This window comes from Lithobates pipiens, unplaced genomic scaffold (genome assembly GCF_037356315.1).
Source record: "Lithobates pipiens isolate NorthernLeopardFrog02 unplaced genomic scaffold, aLitPip1_a1.2 Scaffold_30, whole genome shotgun sequence".
Classification (NCBI taxonomy): Eukaryota; Metazoa; Chordata; class Amphibia; order Anura; family Ranidae; genus Lithobates; species Lithobates pipiens.
Genome location: NW_027507791.1, coordinates 86,743,257 through 86,765,391, shown reverse-complemented (window position 1 = coordinate 86,765,391; position 22,135 = coordinate 86,743,257). Strand labels below are relative to the sequence as shown.

At 42.2% G+C, this 22,135-nt stretch overlaps 1 protein-coding gene across 4 annotated transcripts in view; it reads right to left on the bottom strand.

Annotated features, from left to right (window-relative positions):
• The window catches only part of UBR1 (ubiquitin protein ligase E3 component n-recognin 1), a 251,758-nt gene that overhangs the window by 132,668 nt on the left and 96,955 nt on the right, over positions 1-22,135 (bottom strand). For all 4 annotated transcript variants that reach the window (XM_077464559.1, XM_077464560.1, XM_077464558.1 and 1 more), the window contains exons 16-22: positions 20,670-20,731; positions 17,665-17,775; positions 14,156-14,221; positions 12,175-12,279; positions 8,550-8,613; positions 7,036-7,160; positions 1,443-1,495 (exon numbers count right to left, since the gene is read on the bottom strand). In XM_077464559.1, coding sequence (XP_077320685.1) covers positions 1,443-1,495; positions 7,036-7,160; positions 8,550-8,613; positions 12,175-12,279; positions 14,156-14,221; positions 17,665-17,775; positions 20,670-20,731 — 586 coding nt within the window. The remainder of the gene's footprint in view (positions 1-1,442; positions 1,496-7,035; positions 7,161-8,549; positions 8,614-12,174; positions 12,280-14,155; positions 14,222-17,664; positions 17,776-20,669; positions 20,732-22,135) is intronic.

Sequence of the window (22,135 nt, the reverse complement as noted above, 5' to 3'; positions counted from 1 at the left end):
GGGTTGTTGGCCAAGGGACCTCTGCGACTCGGACCAGAGCCAGTTTGTCTGCAACAGACCCTATGAGACATAAGCCTCAATGGAGGGAGGCTGGACCGTTATGTTGCGGCCAATCTAGCGCGTAGCTCCAGTCTGCATGTGCTCGGTGGCAGTTCATTATAGATCTTCCAGGAAAAATAAATAAAAAAAATGCACGGAAGAAAGACAAAAAGCAAAAAATTTGTTGGGACCAAAAGACCCCAAGCAAGGAGCTAGGTCCTTACTCCTGACTAGACAGAAATAAACCTGAATACGTAGAGCAGGGAGAGGGTTATATACTGACCAAGGACAGCCAATGAGTATAGCCAGATGTGTTTTTTTGTTCAGCCTAGTCCTACTCCTATATAACCCAATGGTCAAGATTAAGGAGGCACAGTGTCCGTCAATAAACGAAAGAGAAACAGTTTTCCATACATAAAAAAAAGGATACTTAAACTAAATATCTTCTTGCTGTATATGCTGGTTGGTAACTTACAAGCGTTACATTCAAATGCTTTACAGCAGGGTTGCATCGATGCCTTTTTTTTTTTTTTATAAAAAAAATATCAGTGAGTACCAATACTTGTGCTCAAGTACTCGCCATTACCTATAACTGAGGTGCAATTTGAGCATATAAAAAATAAAATGGGCTCAAAAAACGCACTGCAAAAAAAACGCATACGATTTGAAAAGGAACAGCGCGATTCCTGTCTGAATGGCATGGGGTTTCCCGCACCACTCCTGTGTGTACACAGGCTGAAATAACTACGACATGCCTGGGTTCACACAGGAGTGGTGGGGAAAACCTCATGTGATCGGACAGGAAATCGCACTGCATGCCTGTTTCAATCACATGCAATTCTTCGCAGTGCAATTTGAGCACATTAATTTGGGCTCAAATCACACCGTAAAGGTATCTGTTTCAGGTATCTCAAGTACTCCTGCAAATGCTTTGTATCGGCACCGATACTGGGGCAACCCAACTTTACAACAAGAATCAAACAAAATTATGGACATGTCAAAATGCATGTTTTTTGCCAAAGGGCTGCTGTGGTTTTTGAAAATGATGCAAATACTGTAAATCAGCAAGATGCATATCGTACACTGAGTAACTCTCCTTGGATACTCTCAAACTATAGCACCAGCTCTATGATACGGTTTAAAAAAAAAAAAAAAAAAAAATATATATATATATATATATATATATATATATATATATATATATATATATATATATATATATATATATATATATATATATATATATATATATATATATATATATATATATATATATATATATATACACACACACACACACACACACACACACACACACACACGATGATTTTTTAAAAAGTTACATTTTTATTAGGTGACAATTTAACAATTGGATAAAATCTAACCAGCACTAAAACACTTACTTAAAATTGGCCACTTTGTTGATCAAGGTATCCAAGCAAATGTCTGTATTTTCCTTAAAAAGAAAACACAGGAATGAGGAATATACGAATATGTACTACGACACTAGAAAGCACCAGAACAAAGTATTTAAAATTGTACTTTACAAAAGTACTGTTTCTTCTGTGCATGATAATGTGCATAAAATGTTCTGTTATAAGCGACTACAACAGTTTCTTGTAAAAACAAAAAACAAAAAAAAAAACAACAACAACCTTTACTGAAACAGCACGTCACATACAGAAGTTAGTGCTAATGGAGAGTATAATATTTTCATAACTTCGTGAAGGTTAAAGTAAACTCATCATCAGAGAATATGGAGGTTGCCACTGTCTTGTCCTGGAAAGGAGTCTGAACTCCTGATATGAATACTTTTTTCAAAGCCATTGACTCAGGAAGTACCAAAGTCATAGCCAGCTTGACACAATCACATTTTCATAGGGTCTGCTTTGCAAGCATACACAATTTTCTAATGCCAGTCCACCCTAACACTTAAATTCTCCCCTTTGAGTCTAAAAGCAGCCAGTGGGTGTGGTTACTGAAAGCTAGTGACATCACTTCCACGGAGGGATACTTTCTGTGTAGCCAGGGGGTGTATACAGGATGGGAGGAGCGGATCATAGGTCCCCACCCAGTGCTCTCTCATCAGTAAGGATATATTCTAACATCCCAACTCATGAGAAAATTAAGAAATAAAAAAAAAAAAAGGACCCATTCACACCAGGACACAGGGGGGCTGGGAGGTGCAGTGCACATATACAGTTTAGCGGCGTAGGGCTTTGATTAGCACAGGAGAAGCGAGCTGGACATAGGGAGGGGTGACTGTCAGTGTAGAAAGAAGGGTAGTCTTAGGCTACATTTTCATTAGTGCAACACCAAAGCTGTGCGATTTTGAGTGCAGCTTTGATCCAACTTTACACTCTGGATCAATGTTTCATCAAAAGTTGCATCAAAGCAATGCGGGCATATCTTCAAAAGTTGCTGATTTTCAAAGTCACATAGATCGGAACGTTTGCCCAGGGCCGATACAAGGCAGGGGCGGAAGGGGCACGTGCCCTGGGCAATACTATTTGTTAGAGGAGGGGCACAGTCGGCAGGTAGAGTTCTGCCACAGCCACCGCCCTCACAGTCGCTCAGTGCCCAGCGGCACTGACAGATAGTGTGTGCCCTGCCGAGTGCGCTCAGCCGCTCCTGCATCCTCCCTTCCCTCTGCTGGCTTCAAGTGCTGTATTACTCCCCCCTACGGAGGAGTCTCGTAGACTAGTCCCTACCAGCGGCGTGACATCACTCACAGCCAGAGGCGGTGGGAGGTCTCAGGAGCGCAGGGAGCTGTGACCTAGAGGAGCGAGGAGCTGCTGTCGCCCGCCTGGCTAGCTGGAAGGAAGCTAGAAGACTGCAGCCGACAGTGTGCTACTGGCTGCTACAGTCCAGCCCATAGGTACTTTTTGATTTATTTTTTTGGATGGCAATGACAGACTTGCTGAAAACTATATAAATCGGTATAATATATACACACACACACACACACACATATTTCTTCGCCCTGGGGACCAAATGGCCTTGTCCTAGCACTGCGTTTGCCATTGAAATAAATGGGCTGTGATGTGACTTTACGCATCCAAAGTCCCATGACAAGTTGCATTAGTGGAAACGGAGCCTCATTACTCACATGTAATGAGCGAGCAATAGAAAAATCTATCTGTATCCTTCCAAACTTTCAAAAATATTCCTTTGTACCCAATTTCTTTCGCATTCCTTTCCTGGATCACTCTGCCATTCACAGCAGCTAGGCGTGTGCCCCACCATGCGCACCCATCAAAGTTCCATGCAGAAACAACCACATGGTTCTACACTGTAATCGTGAAGTAGGGTGTGGAATTAGGGCAAGTATGTCCGTGAAAGAGTATGCAGCAAACCAGTTTCGAAAAGACCTGTAGCAAAGTTCTTATGGCAGGATGGCAGGAGGAAGGGCCATAGTACCCTATAAAATAACTGTAGGCAGAGGTGGCACTACAGAAATAAGACCTAGTTATCCATCTGAGACTAAGCTCTGAATGGTGGAATTTTAGTGCAAGGTTTGACACTGTATAAGTGAACAAGTTTCAAACACATTCCTGGTTTCCAGGCAAAACTAAACCCACAAATACTCACCTCCTCATTCCAGCAATGGTAAATCCCTTGTCAAATCACTGTCCTCTTCTTCCCAGCTACTCAGGTTTTCAAACTCTTGATCGGCTGGTTGGGGAACACTGTCATCCTATGCTACACAAGGGAGTCGGTCATTCCAGCACAGCTGGAGCGTGTCGGGAATGTACATTGAGCTGCACATATGCTTCTCAGTGTGAAGTCAACAGAAGACGGTGAACAGGCAGGTGTTTGCGATTGCAGAAGAGGTATAACATGTCTCTTCTGCATAAAAGAGCTGCCTGCTCACAGTTTATTAGTCAAGTTTAGTTCCACTTTAAAAAGCATAAATATTATTCAGAATACACAACTGTAAAAGAAAGTAACACAGATAAGTCTTGTGCTTGTCATGGGGCTACAGTAATAGTCCAATAAACAGGGTGACCCTGTCCTACCCATTCTAGTCCCTGCTCCCTATATGGAGGCCTGACTTTGTTACAATAGGCATACCCCCAAAGTGGTCTTTGGGGTCCGGGTTCTTTAGTGGTGAACCACTGCCCTGGACCTCTAAAGCATCCTGTGTCTAACTACACTCATTATGCCAAGTGCAAAGTTAAGCGCCCAAACAGGATTCAGTGCCCAAAGCAAATTAAAAGGCCATCCCCAAAGCGTGGAGTCTGGGTATGGCTTCCACTAGTTATGCCTAAAGGCAGAAGAGGTCCACCTTAGGACACCTGCAAAAGACTGAGGACTTACGGAGCGGGGTAGGGCAATAAGGGGACACCAAGACGCCCAGGGGCCACATGTGGCCTGCGGAACCCTCTGATGTGGCCCGTGACCTCCTTCTGTGGGATGGCGAATTGGCAAACCCAGATCATGGGTTGCAGACCATCTGTGTTTTTAATGAAGCCGGCAAAGCAAGCAGCTGTGGAGCAGAGCTATATAAGCTGATGCTTCCTGTATAGCACCGTTCCCTGCCACAGGCAGAGTGATGCCACATGCACTCTGCCAAGGACAGCAACAGCAGGTGATACCTGAATGGTTAACTGTTATTAAAAGGTCAGTTTTTACTAAAATTGCAGCGTATATATGGGCATACAGTGCCTTGCGAAAGTATTCGGCCCCCTTGAACTTTTCGACCTTTTGCCACATTTCAGGCTTCAAACAAAGATATAAAATTTTAATTTTTTGTGAAGAATCACCAACAAGTGGGACACAATTGTGAAGTGGAACGAAATCTATTGGATAATTTAAACTTTTTTAGCAAATAAAAAACTGAAAAGTGGTGCGTGCAAAGTTATTCGGCCCCTTTACTTACAGTGCAGCAAACTCACTCCAGAAGTTCAGCAAGGTTCTCTGAATGATCCAATGTTGTCCTAAATGACTGATGGCGATAAATAGAATCCACTTGTGTGTAATCAAGTCTCTGTATAAATGCACCTGCTCTGTGATAGTCTCAGGGTTCTGTTGAAAGCGCAGAGAGCATCATGAAGACCAAGGAACACACCAGGCAGGTCCGTAATACTGTTGTGGAGAAGTTTAAAGCTGGATTTGGATACAAAAAAGATTTCCCAAGCTTTAAACATCCCAAGGAGCACTGTGCAAGCGATCATTTTGAAATGGAAGGAGTATCAGACCACTGCAAATCTACCAAGACCTGGCCGTCCCTCTAAACTTTCAGCTCAGACAAGGAGAAGACTGATCAGAGATGCAGCCAAGAGGCCCATGATCACTCTGGATGAACTGCAGAGAACTACAGCTGAGGTGGGAGAGTCTGTCCATAGGACAACAATCAGTCGTACACTGCACAAATCTGGCCTTTATGGAAGAGTGGCAAGAAGAAAGCCATTTCTCAAAGATATCCATAAAAAGTCTCGTCTAAAGTTTGCCACAAGCCACCTGGGAGACACACCAAACATGTGGAAGAAGGTGCTCTGGTCAGATGAAACCAAAATCCAACTTTTTGCCCACAATGCAAAACGATATGTTTGGTGTAAAAGCAACACAGCTCATCACCCTCAACACACCATCCCCACTGTCAAACATGGTGGTGGCAGCATCATGGTTTGGGCCTGCTTTTCTTTTTTTCAGCAGGGACAGGCAAGATGGTTAAAATTGAGGGGAAGATGGATGCAGCCAAATACAGGACCATTCTGGATGAAAACCTGTTGGAGTCTGCAAAAGACCTCAAACTGGGACGGAGATTTATCTTCCAACAAGACAATGATCCCAAACATACAGCAAAATCTACAAAGGAATGGTTCACAAATAAACGTATCCAGGTGTTAGAATGGCCAAGTCAAAGTCCAGACCTGAATCCAATCGAGAATCTGTGGAAAGAGCTGAAAACTGCTGTTCACAAACGCTCTCCATCCAACCTCACTGAGCTCGAGCTGTTTTGCAAGGAAGAATGGGCAAGAATTTCAGTCTCTCGATGTGCAAAACTGATAGAGACATACCCCAAGTGACTTGCAGCTGTAATCGCAGCAAAATGTGGCTCTACAAAGTATTAACGCAAGGGGGCCAAATAATTTTGCACGCCCCACTTTTCCTTTTTTTATTAGTTAAAAAAGTTTCAAAAATCCAATAGATTTCGTTCCACTTCACAATTGTATCCCACTTGTTGGTGATTCTTCACAAAAAATAAAAATTGTATATCTTTATGTTTGAAGCCAGAAATGTGGCAAAAGGCTGAAAGTTCAAGGGGGCCGAATACTTTCGCAAGGCACTGTATCTGCGCAGTGGTTACTGGGCTGCTTTCAAAATGATCCGCAGGTGAAGTGCACCTTAAGGTTACCTGCATTGAGCCATAGACTTCTGTTATTACCTGTGGGTTTGGTGTGCTTTCAGAAAGTGTACCACACCTGCAGGATATAATAGAAGTCTATGGCAAAATGTAGCTAACCCACAGGAAAGACACATGTGCACTGCGCTGCATTAGTGTGAAAGGCCCCTTTCACACAATTGGTCTGACCCAAATCGGACCGTCCATTCACCTCTATGAAACGGCAGATTAAACAGATTTGTGTCCATTTACACCCGCCTACCTCCAATCTGATTTGCTAATAAAAAAAACCTTCTGTCTGGGCGGATCAGATTGGAGGACTCAGAGCAGAGTGAGCTGTGTCCATGTCCGCTCTCATTGGACCTGTCATCCGCCTGCTCTGCTCATTGTGACCCACTACCAGTTACCAAGTTGCTTAAGTGGCCCTCGCTCTTCAAAAAGTTGGGCACCCCTGGTCTACATAATCATTGTAAATTTTCTTTCACTTTCTGTCTTGATGACAATATTCCCAGAGCCACAAAAAGCAGTAAAAACCTGAAATAGGTTGGCATGATATGCAAAGACCATAATGAGAAAATGTTATGGCAGGCAGTGTTGCTATGTGTGAATTAAACACTACTGGTTAAGCCACTGGCTTCGAAGCTTACAGTATCTGGCAATGCCTTGGCAATGACACTGTGAGCCATGGGTTCAATGCAGAGCAGGTGGATAATCTCTCTCATCATGCATTCTTCTTTGGTGATATCACTGATTCCTGGCACATAACGCTCACCTGAAAGTGGAAACAAAGAGAAAGAGTTCAAATTCAATTAATCTATCACTTGTTTTAATGTTGCTGCCATGTCTGAATCTGGCTTAAAATACATTTATGACATATACACCTATTAGGAACTGTCGTAAAATAACGCCCGTTTCTAAACAACATTATAGCCTTTCAATGGTCATCCAAACAACTTATGAATCTATTCTATGTTTGAATCTATTCTATAGTACAGATGACAGCAAATAGAACAAAAGGACTGATGTTTTAACCCATAAACTCCATAGGACGCGTAGGAGAAAAGGAGCTGGAAAAATGTGGTATAAGCCAAGTATGCGCATTTGGCCTTAATGCATTCTGTTGGCCAGAATATTCATTCTGCCCATTAGGAACTATTAACAAGCAAGAGTATGAACGTCCCCATTACTGCACATTTGTGCTTTTCAACAAAAAGGCTCCTCCTTCAGAATGCGCAATAGGAGTGTCAATAATAATCTCAAAATTGATGCATCGCAATTGCACAAATTACGTCATTCCAGCGCACCCTGCCAGCATACTCTAAAGTAAAAAACAAAACAAAAAAAAACTGCCAGCCTGATCTTTTATGTCCGGTCACATGACCTCTGGCTGCTCTCCTGCTCCAATGTAAGGGGTACAAAAGCGGGAGGGCCCGCGATACCTTCAGACGTCAGCCAGGGAGGTCACGTGACTGGCTGCTGTGCTGTCCAGCAAAAAGATTGTAGTGAAGGTATTTAGAGGCATCGGTTTACACCAACGCCTACACAGTATAGGATGGATTCATAAAACTGGGGGACTGGCAGTTTTTTTTATACTGTCTTCAGACTTTTCTACATGCAAGAATTGTCTTGACAGGATAATCGTAATTGAATCCTGAGACCAGTGAAGATGCACACCTCTCATGTCAGGGACGGTTTATTTTTGCCTCTACAGCTTCTAAAGGTCTGTAAATGCCTGTGTGTGCAAGGACACTTAGGCCAACATGAAGGGGCAGAATAAAAATAAAAAGTCAAAAAGTGATTTTGAGCAGCAGTATGCATAAGTATACATAAGCCCTAAATCTAACAAGAATTTGTTTTTTGACAGATCACTTAGCATCCAACTAAAACGTAAAGGTACTCCAGGGAAAGGTACTTCACACTGAATACAGTCCACATAACTTAACATCCCTAAGCAATGGAGTGTTTCAGTCTAAATCAGGAGAGCAGTGATAATACAAATGCTCCATAGATATAATACAACGAGTAAGTGTTTTCACTAAGCCAACCACAACATCTAGGGACAGAAGCTGTAATATATCATAAATTTGTATTTAATTTTAGATACACTTTAACATTTTAAAAACATCATATGAAAACATTTGTACATCAAAGAGATACCAACCAATTATACAGATCAGAACATGCAGCATCTCCTCAATAAGTATGTTCCATTGTCTTGACAAGTCCTAAGATAAACAACAAAATAAAAAAATAAAAAATTAGGCTGTCTGCAGACACACACACACCACAGATAAAACTAAAGATACAATGGTAGCCATTTTTCTCAGTACATTGTTTTAAATAAGCAAGCCGATACAGATAACGTGAGCAAAGTACAACTACTGTGTAGCAATAAAAAAAAAAAAAAAGTATAATATACTAGATCCAGGATGAAGTTTTAGTCAACATTGAACCAAATTACTGTATGTAAGGGCCCTTTCAGATGGAGCGGAATCTGTCAAGTGGATCTGCCCTCTCAGCAGAGGATCTCTCCCCTGATCCCCATCCCGTTCAGACAGATGACACCAGGGTCCATTCCCATGCAGGCTGTTTTCAGCAGACTGGATTGGATCCAATGGTGGTGGGAGTCAGCGGGACCTTCACTGCTCCATAGAGAACAGGTGGTCCATTCGGGTCCGCCTGAAAAACGGACAGGCAGACCCACCTGGTCCACTGGTGTTAAAGGGGCCTAACTGACATTACTACAGTGATTCTAGCCATGTAATCTGAAGCAATATCTGTATATGTTAAATCCGCCAACAATATAGCCAAGCATACAAAAATAAAGCATTTACTGTGTGGCCATTATCCCGTTTAAACATTCTACCCCCTAAATTTAAAAAAAAAAAAAAAAAAAAAAAAAAAAGAAGGACTTGACATGGGCGATCTAGGCAGTGCTACATTTTAGCTTCTACCAACAATGAAAAACAATTCTTTAAAAAGGGCCCGCTTCAAAATATAGATTACCGTATATACTCGAGTATAAGCCGAGATTTTCAGCCTCTTTTTTGAGGCTGAAAGTGCCCCCCTCGGCTTATACTCGAGTCATCGCTGTCTGTCTGCCCGATCAGCGTGTCGAGCAGACAGACAGCGGCCATTCTAGGATTCAAAGGCCGCGCCTCCGTCTCCGCCTTCGCCTGTGATAGGCGGAACACTGAATTTCCCAGCAGTCTGTGTTCCGCCTATCACGGACGTCCTCTCATCCTCGTCCGTAGTATGAGGATGAGCGGACGTCCATGATAGGCGGACCACTGACTGCTGGGAAATTGAGTGTTCCGCCTATCACGGACATCCGATAGGCGGAACACTCAATTTCCCAGCAGTCAGTGGGAAATTGAGTGTTCCGCCCATCACCGACGGAGGCGCGGCTTTTGAATCCTAGAATGGCCACCGACGAAGAGCTGCGGGACGGGCCGGGACGCAGGCCGGGACGGGACGCAGGCCGGGACGGGACGCAGGCCGGGACGGGACGCAGGCCGGACGGACACAGGCCGGACGGACACAGGCTGGACGGACACAGGCTGGACGGACACAGGCTGGACGGACACAGGCAGGCTGGACACAGGTAGGCTGCACGGACACACACACACACACACACACACACACACACACACACACACACGGATGCATGCACACACAGGGATGGATGGACACACACGGATGCATGGACACACACACACACACACACACACACGGATGCATGCACACACACAGGGATGGATGGACACACACACACACGGATGCATGGACACACACACACACGGATGCATGGACACACACACACACGGATGCATGGACACACACAGGGATGGACGACACACAGGGATGGACAGGCATGTCTCACCCTCGGCTTATACACGAGTCAATAATTTTTTCCAGTTTTTTGGGGGTAAATTGGGGACCTCGGCTTATATTCGGGTCGGCCTATACTCGAGTATATACGGTATATTCTGATAACTGCATGCAGTTGATATGTGCAGTCACTGTTACCCATACACTAGATTCAAATGCTTTTGACTTTATATCCACACACCTAACATATAAAATGCATGCTGTGCATAGAACACAGGCAAATAGAAAAATGTTCTTAAGCACATACCACACACACAATACGTGTGGGGCCACGTCTCTGGGGGCTTTCTATGATCCTCGGTTCAGTTGTTCAGCTTTAGGTATGGAATGTTAATGATTATACACAGCAAACTTAAATATATAACCACACTCTGTTTACAGTGAATATAAAATATTATTGTCCAATAGTAGCGTCCACATGCAAAATTTGTGTAATATCCATGCCAGTGCTCCATAGTATTCAGCCAGTTATCTTCCATAAAATCTTTACACCTTCAATTGTTTGTATTACACACACACACACACCACCCAAAACTGGAAATTTGCACATGTGTTCCACAGTGAATTAACTCCTCTCCCAACAATCACCAGTTGTGCTATCACTTTATTACATGGGACCCAACACGCTCATTCTCACAAAGGGTTAATAAACAAAAATGATCTGTCAGGAAAGACATTCCAGCAGACGGAGCCCTGTGTATAGGCACAGGCCAATTCGTGTTCATGCTAATAGGAATTGCGTACACATCTGTTCTCGTATTAGCACGAAGCACGTTCTTTAAACTGATCCTGTGCTATGCTCGTCTTGATTACTCCTGAATGTAGCCTGCATTCATCCTGCCTTGCTTCCGACCACACTTCTGTCCATTTCCCTTGCTGCTGCTCCACTGATCTGTTACCGACTGCCTGTATCCTGACATTTCTCCTGTATACGCATCTGTACCCGATTAGTCTGCCTGTGTATGACCCGGTTTGCCTGACTCTGCTTCTGTCTCCATCGCTGCTGGTATATCCATCCGGCACTTCTTCTCCACTGTGGTCTACTGACAGTCTCGGCCTGCTCCCATCTCCTGCTCATTGGTGTCCACCCAGCACTCCTGTTTTGCTGTGATCTACTGACAGGAACAAGCAGGGGAAGACTGAGAGTCCGTTCAGCCCTGCTGATACCAAGACCAACAGGCACGTGTGCCACTCTGCACTCCTGAGCTGTCTGCCCTATCAGAGGCCCCAAGTCAGAGGTGTAAGAGGCCTTCCTCACAGTGTCAGGCTCTTCCATCAGGTACGTCACACTGTCCAGGGCAATTAAACGTTCTCCCCCAGGTGTTAAATTTCTTTTGCCTCCCAAGTAAGACAATACACTTATGACAAATATAGAGAACTCGTAGCGCTTTCTATATCCATCTCTTATTAAAAACTCTCATTAGAGGTGCTGGCTTTTGGCATTCCTGGCGCACTCCCATTCCCGCAGAGCTGTCTTCCACCTCTCCAAGCATTGCAGAGGGAGGGGGGTCAAGAGTCCCTGCTGACAGCTGGGAGAAGAGATCAGCTGAGCGTTGCTGTACCGAAGGTATTTGATACAATTATTTTACAGTATATATTGGGTCACTGGATACTACACGGATTTCAGGGTAGACATGATTATTGGACATAAATATTTATATATTCTGAAAACAGACTGTGGTTTTATATGTTTGGTGGGTATAATCACTACAGTACAGCACTTAAATCTTCAAAATTCAGTTTGTAGTGGTATTTACTGATCAGTGCAGGCTAACTACAATCCAGGTAATGATTTATTGCAGCACAGTAATAAAATACACTTTGAGTTGTTCAGAACTACCCTAATAGGTCAACCTCAAGTAAGCAAAACCGTTGTAAAAATTCAAGGCTCATACCATGTCTTTGGTGGGCATTAAGATGGTTGAGAGGGCTTCCACAAGCTCATATTTTTCAAGTAACATAAGCAAGAAATTGTTTGGATCCATGTACGAAGCACCAACCTACAGAGAGCAGAATAACGAATAAGGATCTTCAATTTTAAAGGAAACTCTGCCTCGTAAAATACAATCTTTATGAATAGTTTTCACATTAACATAATCTTCATCAAAAATATGACAATCTTATGTTTTAACATTCTATATAGTTACTTTGCTTTATGACTTACATGCACTAAAGTAACACAGGCTTAAACGTTTCAACTTAACAGGAAAAATTACTGTTCGACTCCAGCCGAAAAAAAAATTCTACAAAATGCACTGCACTTAAAATATGGCAATAGGAATGTTATTTCAGCATAGCCAACGCAAGGATACTAAAGCAGGCCATAGACGATTCAATTTTCTTTCCTTCAAAGGAGGAAATAAAAATGGCTAAATTCCACCTTTAACACAGTCATTGGGGGAAATTGAGCATGCGGAGCCTTCCTGGCCAGCAGAATAGAAGGATTACTGCTAGCCACTATAGCTGTCGGCAGTAATAGAATGGAAAACATCCAACAGGCTGGTTGTATCCCAGTCGAGTGATGGATTGACTTGGGTACATTCAGCCCACCCATTAATGGATCAAATCTGAGCCTGTTCAGCAAGGATCCATGTCTGTCCAGTTTATGAGTCCTGCGCTGGGTCAGGTACCTATTTATTGCTTGCCCAACATGCGGAGCTGGTATCAGGCAGGACAACCTAACATGTGGTACAATACTGATGAAGGGCTGATGGGATCAGGACTTGGCTTCAATATACTATACTTGCAAATTGTTCAAGGATGCTTGTGCCCTGGCAGGCGCTAACCACAGTGATGTGTCACTAGGCATGCTCTGCGATCAAAATTAAGCTCTTTGGCATCAACTCAACTTCCTGTGTTTGGAGACAGAGAAATGCTACTTATGACCCCCAAGAACACAATCCCCACTGTCAAACATGGAGGTGGAAACATTATGCTTTGGGGGAGGTTTTTTTTCCAAGGAGACAGTACAACTAAACTGCATCAAAAGGGACTATGGACGGGGCCATGTACTGTCAAATATTGGGCCTTGACCGCCGATTACCAACAAGGATTTGCCACCAAGTACTAAAATCATGTTTTGAGAACGGGTAAAATACTTATTTTACTCATTAAAATGCAAATCAATGTATAACTTTCTTAAAATGCATTTATTTTTTCAGGATATTTTGGTTGTTATTCTGTCTCCGTTTTAAAATAAACCTACCGTTAAAATTATAGACTGATCATTTATTTTTGTCAGTGGGCAAACGTACAAAAGTAGCAGGGGATCAAATACTATTTCCCCCTCAATGTACATCCACTTTAAGCCAAAGCAAACTCAGTTAAAACTGTGCATCCTCAGGACCCTTAGCCCATAGATCAGGGGTCTCAAACTGGCGGCCCTCCAGCTGTTGGGAAACTACAAGTCCCATGAGGCATTGCAAGGCTGGCAGTTACAAGCATGACTCCCACAGGCAGAGGCATGATGGGACTTGTAGTTTCACAACAGCAGGAGGGCCGCCAGTTTGGGACCCCTGCCATAGATTATTCAAAAGGAAAAACAAACACACACCTTATAAAGCTATTCTATATTTTCACATAGTTTAAGCCCTTAAACTGCTTTATCTTAAGGGTGCACATGTTAATTTAACATCTCCTTATTGAGGAGATTTTCCACACTACTTTTTAATATAACTATCTGCTGCCTTTTTTCAAATTTTGATCAAAAAATGATTAGCATATGCAAGATAAGGCATCACAAACGCAGTGCAGTGGTAAAATTGTGTCATGGTTTACCCAATACCAATTTTAATCTTTTGATATAGATTTAAACACAAAATTTCTCATCATACAGACAGGTTTAATAGTTCTTGCATCCAATACACGTTCCTATACCTGTAACATTACGATGTCTTTATCATACATCTCCTCCCTGCATTTGACATCTTGGTAGTAGTAAACCTACAATTAAAGAAACACTTTAACAGAGAATAGACACATTATAATATATTAATAACACATAAGTTATTTAAAGTGCATCTAATGCCTAGTATACACGGGCCAAATTTCCGGAGACATTGGTCGATTCAACAAAAACCGTCATCGTCGGGATCGAGTCATGCACTTGGTGTCTATGGATGCCAACTATATGACATGGGAGTGCGCCCGCAAGCTAACCCCCTCAGAAAAGAGCTTCCCAGGAGGGGGTTAGCTTTAGAGGGGAAGAGCAGAGACTGCCGCTGTGGGATCCCAGAACAGCAGGATCGGGGCCACTCTGTGCAAAACGAACTGCACAGTGGAGCAAGTATAAACAGGTTTGTTTGTTATAAAAAAATAAATAAATGGAACCCCTTGAAGGGTACAACTGTACACAACAGGAATTTTGACTCACCTGTAAAGTCCATATCTTAGAGTACAGTAGTACAGAACATTGGGTTACAGGCTTGTACTTTCAGGTGGCTGGACACCACTAAAGCAAAGGCATACCCACTGTGTGCCTCCCCTACCACTTTATCCTGAGTTCACAGTTTAGTAGAAAGCAATGTAGAGTAACCAAGGAATGGAAGGAAGGATGGCCTGTGTCCTGTACTGAACTTCAAGCTTCGGTATTTACAAACAAGTAAAAATTCCTCTTATTTTAGTCTTATAAGTGTTTTTGCAGGTCTTTTTGTACCCAAAAGGGACATGGGGAGACCGTAGAATCAAGAACTACAATGCAGAGGCATTTGCACACAGCAGTGAGCTTATCCACATTAGCAAGCATGTTGTGTGAAACTTCCTCTTCAGCATAAAAGTGTGGGGCAGAAACATTTTTCTACTGTCCAATACTACTGCTTCTATAGCCTCATAATTCAGTTCTGTGTCTACCTCGTCTAGATCAAGCATATCGGGCTCCAACTCAGGTATAGATGGAAAAGCTGGAGAAGGGGTGTGGCATTTTGTAGCCCTGGCCAAAGATGGCTGTATTAGGGCCGTTAGTTGTCTAAGGAATTGTGACAGATACAGAAAATTCAAAATTTGTCAGGCAGGCTGCTTGTTGCATGCCTGAGAGAGCTAGAAATTGATGCAGAGACCATTGTTAAAATATCAGCTCTTGCTCCAATGCAAGGAGTGCGTTGTGCACACCTGGTTTAGCTTTGACTCCCTTTCCCCTAGTATCTGCCATAGTGAAGGGTGCAGGTATACCCTTGTGGGATACTCATGGAGTATGGTGAAGAATAGAAGGTTAGCTTGTCCAGGAGTACACAGCAATCCAGGTATAGAACTTCTTGTAACAAATCCTCACGGCGAAGTAGCGGTAAGGTGTGTGACCACCTGAGACTGAGCTCTAAGTGGTTTAACATTTAGCGCCAAAATGAAAAGTTCACACAGTAAAGTCAATATATTCCAAACATAGCCCGGGTTTCAAAATAATGCTCAGAGATACAGGGTGACTCAGTCTTACTTGTCCACAATGCTGGAGTGTATATAAAGTCCAGGCTTCACCATGGTAGGCATACCCCCCCCCAGAAGGGGTCTCCAAGTTGTGGGTTCCATAGCAATTGACCTGTAGAGCATCTGGGGCTGACTACGTGTTGCACAAAGTGAAAAGGTGAGCAACCGTGCATGGCACGGTGCCCAAAGCAACATTACATCGGGTACAGCTCAATTTTACCGAGGTTCACCAATCTGAATACATTTTTATTTGTGGTATTAGAATGCAATAAAAGGAGATTAAAAGGCAGCCTGAAGATAAAACAAACAATGTAATGATAAAACTAGTTAAACAGTGATTTCTCCAGGTCCATCACCTCGGAAACTAGCAAAGTGGCTGCCAAAATGTTTGAATGCCGAATTGAAACAAAACGGAGTGGACACTTTCAAGTAGATTTTTAAGCATTTTGAGCAATCTAGCGATAATCTGGAATTTCATCACGAATGATGAAACATGGTTAACCTCACTATGATCTGAAGACCAAACAACTGTCTTTACATTGGTAATGGGGAACCCAAGTGCTGCCATAGAAATTAAAAAACAAAAAGTCATAGCCGTGGTTTGTTTGTATAGACCTTCCACTCTGCTTATCAGATCATTTCTGGTTTCAAAACCGTAAACGAATTTGAAAAAGGACGTTTTTCAAATGATGCAGAGGTGACCACAGAAGCTGGGCATTATTTCAGTGACCAGATATTAGAATTTTTTAAAGTTTTTTTAGAAAGGTTAAAAAACTTGGGAAACAACGTGCCAAGTGTGGTGAACAACAGGGTGAATAAGTGTTATAGCATGTAAGTTTCATGGTTCTAGAAAATATGAAGGAAGCACTCCTATGGTCACATCAGTGTAAGGAATCGATAACGCAAAAGAAAAATAAAAGAAAAATCTGGCATGAAATAGCCCCGGGTTTGGACTTTAGAGGCACAATGGACAGTAGTAGGTATAAAAAGTATTTTATTTATAACAAAACATGGTACAGAAGAGCAAGAGAGGATACAGGGTTAATAATAGCATATGATACACTCTATACACAATACATGACAAAGATGAACATGCATAGTTTACATAGTAGTGAGCCCCTGTGTGTCAACGTGTTTCATTATCTATCTTCATCAGGACACACTCGGGGTTTGTTGGAGAAAACAGGTCTCACTATCTAAAATAAAACACATGAATAAGAGAGATATACTTGGCACTCTGAGCTAGTGAGTATCTCTCCATTTCATTACAGTGTTTTCTGTTTCACCATTCAGGATGCTTTTGTCTTCTTAGTGATTTATGTCATTATATTAATTGTTCTAGCTGGCTCTTTGCTAAGAATAACTAAGTACCTGAGATACTTTATATGATGATACTTGAAGCTTAATGGGTGAGATTATCTTCCATGGACCCCCTTGTAAGGTACTTTAATGTGTGGGCCATATGTGTCGCTCAGATATGATGACGATTCATTTTTAATATATGTTGCTATTATACAAAGTCTTATTTATGCATTTTAGAAAGTGAGACCCATTTTCTCCAACAATCCCCGAGTGTGTCCAGATGAAGCTAGACAGCAAAGCGCATTAACGCACAGGGGCTCACTACTAAGTATACCATGCATGTTCATCTTTGTCATGTATAGAGTATCATATGCTTTTGACCCTTTATCCTCTTTTGCTCTTCTATAGCACATTTTTTTTTCTTTTTTTTTTATACCTACTACTGTCCATTGTGCCTGACCCTGGGCTATTTCATGCCCAATTTTTCTTTTGACTTCACGGTTTTAGGTCATTCCTTTTTGGTTGTTCCTAGAACTTTTCAGATACCTCTTGTAAGATAGACGCAGAAAAAGACAAACAAGTATTCTGCAGATACAACTCAATTTTACAGATAAAATCACACAAGACATGGCAACTTTATAGGAACAAGGTTTTTGATCAAATTATACCTGGCTAATAATGGTGAGGCCATTTCTCCTCCACATTTCAGCAGCCACTTGCCCAACAAGCACCAGGCACCTCAATGGGCTTTCAACGAGAAGTTCTACCTGAAAGTCTTTCTAAACAGTAATAACAAATATGTCAGGAAGTTTCAAGGAAAATAAGCAAACAAGATAATTCAACACACATCTTTAGCATTTAAATATAATCAACTATCAGGTTCTGAACAGAAATCACAAGTGTATGTAAAACAAGAGGGAAAGAGGGAAAGGTTTAAAAACCGTCAGCTCTGTAGGAGATTTTCCTCACTTTCTGTTACGCTGACAATGGTTTCAAAAGCCAGGAAGTAAGGGAAAATTTAGCTTGACAAATTAAAGTTTAAGATTTAATTAAAAAAATCAGACAGGGGTTCCAGTCTTCCTATATTCTAAAAATAAGCATGTTTATTTCCATCAGTGCTGCTTTTGGAGAATTCCCCTCACTTCTTGTCTTGTAAAACAGGGTCAGTCAACAGTTAGCGAGGGAAATACTGTATTTAATCGGCATATAACATGCACCTTCATTTTAAGAGGGAAGCTGCAGGGGAAAAAAAAATTTTTTTTTAAATAAAACAGTACTTTGAAGCAAAATAAGGGTCCGTGCACATGAATGCAGCCTCATTGTTGGCCATTGATGCAGCCTCACCAGTGCCCATCAACGCAGCCTCAGATGGGATGGAGAGAGGGGGCGGGATGAGTCCCGCCTCTTGGACCAGCTCCTTTGGTAGACAGAACACTGGTCCAATGGCAGACCAGAAGACGAGACTACGTATTACAACTGCCACCGAGTAAACAGGCAATTCTGACTCTATATAATCTGACTGCGCTTGTCCTGCCCCCCTTCCTGTCCCCTCCGAGGCAGCCTAATTAGAAGTATCGGCGCGGGACATGCACACACTAATTGCACCCGGTTTTCAGGGAGAAAAAGTGTGCATTATACACCGAAAAATATGGCATTTCTAATGCAGCCACAGATGGCAGCAAAACCCTGTTCTTACTGTTTCCCACTCTCTCCAAAACTAAGTATTCGGCTGGGAATACACTTTAAAATATGTTTGCCTATAAGTTAGGGCTGTAACTAACGATTGTCATAATTGATTAATCAAAACAATAATTGGCCAAGTAATCAGATAAAAAAAAAAAAAAAAAAAAAAGAGAATTTATTCTCGAATATCTTTATGCAGTGGTAAAATGGAAAACAACCAGCTATATGGTTAGGGAACAAAATATCGAATCCACTCTAAGAATAACACACAGAAGAATAATGTATGTATGTATGTATGTATGTATGTACGGTATGTATGTATGTACGGTATGTATGTATGTACGGTATGTATGCATGCATGCATGCATGTATGTATGTATGTATATATATATATTCAGACACTAAGCTACAAGAATGGTGGAGAGGAATATACATAAATACTGTACTTATCAGTGTATAACACGTACCCTAAGTTTAAGAGGGATGTTGAAAAAAAAATTTTTTTTAAATAAAAAAGCTTAAAAAATTAAATATTTGGAAGCAAAATATGGGTCAGTGTCCATCTGCAGCTGCACCATTGACCATTAATGAAGCCTGATCAGTGCCCATTTGCAGCCCCGCCATTTACCATCATTGCAGCCTGCTTCAGTGACCATCTGCAGCCTTACCAGTGTGATGAAATATTCTGTATCATAAATAAAATGATGACTGTGAATTTCTAAATCCTCAGCAATATAAGGCACAGTACAGAAATTTACACCTCGTGCTATCTTGAATTTATGGGCAATTTATATGTTGTATATACAATTAGCACAGACTCTGCTTACACTTTGCATTTTAATACATTTTCGAGGAATCGGTGCATATTTATTATACCAATTCCATCATACCTTAGAGACACACTGTAACTTTGCTCATTCATCTCCTGTGTATTCGATGGCTCAGCTCAGCACTCAGCTCGCAATCCAGGACATGTGACAGGCTAGGAGCCGTAAAAGGGGGTGGGACTAGGTGGGACTTTGAGCTGAGCCCAGTACACAGGAGATCCCAGCTCTGTCTAATCTGATGGCGCTTATCCCCTCCATGGCAGCATGTCAGAATACAACACGCATACATGATTTTCCCCCTATTTTAAATCAGTAGTGCTTAGGGCTGAAACTTTTTTTGCATGGATATAATCACTTTAAAACATAAATGCACAATACTGGTAAAATTATACTTTAAATGTAATGGTATTGCCTTATATTACAACCAGTCTATCAGCTTCTCTAGGTTCAGATGCGGATCTTCCCTGCACAGGGCCCTGAAGTTATTGTAAATGTTGCATTTTTTTTTCTCTTTTTAAACAAACGTGTCATAAGTACTTACCTGCTCTATGTAATGGTTTTGCACAGAGCATCCCTGTTTCTGCTCTTCTGGGGTCCCCCGCCAGCACTTCTGGCTCCTCCTACACTTCTGCCTTTAGAAAAGGGGTCTCAAACTGGCGCCCCTCCAGCTGTTGCGAAACTACACGTCCCATGAGGTATTGCAAGGCTGGCAGTTACAATTATGACTCCCACAGGCATGATGGGACTTGTAGTTTTGCAACAGCTGGAGGGCCGCCAGTTTGAGACCCCTGCTTTAGAATCACTCACTTCCTTCTCCTGCCCAGGACTACATGTCCTATGAGGCATTGCTCCTCACACATTCACAAGCTCTCAGGCACTTAATGACATGTATGGATGCTGTAATACTCTGGATGTGTGCTGCACTGAGTATACTGACATGTATTACAGTGTACTGAGCTGCATGTGTGCTGCACATATTCTAAGCAAACAAATAATGCAAATAAAAAACTATTTTCATAATCGATGATGCCAATTAGTTGTTTTAGCCGTACTATAAATATAGTATTGTTATCACACCTGTGAATATAAAAATAATTACACAGTTTGCATACAAACTTGGGACTTTCACATTTGATAAACATTTAGAGTTGAGGGCTACTCACAAGGGAAATATACTCATGGAGCTTGGTAAAGACACCAGTTTTACTCATCTGTGAATGCAAGCCTAAAAAAAAAGAAAAAGAAACAAGTGTCAAATGTCTGACATACTGGAGGTGCTCTGTAAGCTCTGAAATCATGCCAACAAAGCCACTAAAGCAGCATGGATTCCTTTTTTGAGGGTTTCGGCATTCAGTCAAACCAATAAGGTAAACACAGAAATAAAGAATAGTTTTTCAAACAAGCCTGGGTGTGCACATCATATGCTACGCATATATGTAAAACAGGCATTTACAGCACAGTATCTCACAAGAGTGAGTACACCCCTCACATTTTTGTAAATATTTTATTATAGCTTTTCATGTGACAACACTGAAGAAATGACACTTTGCTACAATGTAAAGCAGTGAGTGTACTGCTTGTATAACAGTGTACATTTTTTGTCCCCTCAAAATAACAGTCATGAATGTCTAAATTGCTGGCAGCTAAAGTGAATACACCCCTAAGTGAAAATGTAGCCCCAAACTATGACACTCCCACCACCATGCTTGACTGTAGGCAAGACACTAGTCTTGTACTCCTCACCTGGTTGCTGCCACACATACTTGACACCATCTGAAACAAATAAGTTTATCTTGGTCTCATCAGACCACAGGACATGGTTCCAGTAATCCATGTCCTTAGTCTGCTTGTCTTCAGAAAACTGTTTGCAGGCTTTCTTGTGCATCATCTTTAGAAGGTGTGTGGCGAAAAGTCTGAGCACTGACAGGCTGGCTGACCCCACTCCCACCCCTTCAACCTCTGCAGCAATGCTGGCAGCACTCATACGTCCATTTCCCCAAAGACAACCCCTGGATATGACGCAGAGCGCATGCACTCAACTTCTTTGGTCGACCATGGCAAGGCCTGTTCCGAGTCGAACCTGTCCTGTTAAACTGCTGTATGGTCTTGGCCACCGTGCTGCAGCTCAGTTTCCAGGGTCTTGGATTTTCTTATAGCCTAGGCCATCTTTATGTAGAGCAACAATTTTTTTTTTACTAGATCCTCAGGGTTCTTTGCCATGAGGTGCCATATTGAACTTCCAGTGACTGGTATGAGAGAGCGAGAACACCAAATTTAACACACCTGCTCCCCATTCACACCCGAAACCTTGTAACATTGATTTTACCATCCGTCTGTCAGCTTGTGCGGCCCAACCCAGGAGCAGATCTTCCGCTTACCCAAAACTACGCTGAAGATGGTGTGCAACATGTCCTTGCTAATGCCCAATTCCTCCAGAATCAAATCGTAGTGTCAGTCGTCAATCTCATGCCAGCATTTGTCACACTCGCGCAATCGTGTCTGAGGGTCTGACTTCTCAGTGGTTTCCTTCCCATTGTGAAAGCGTTTGAACCAGTTGTAAACACTTTCTGCTCACGGCTTCCATCCCCTACACTTACGCCAACACTTCATGCGTCTCTGTCACCAGTTT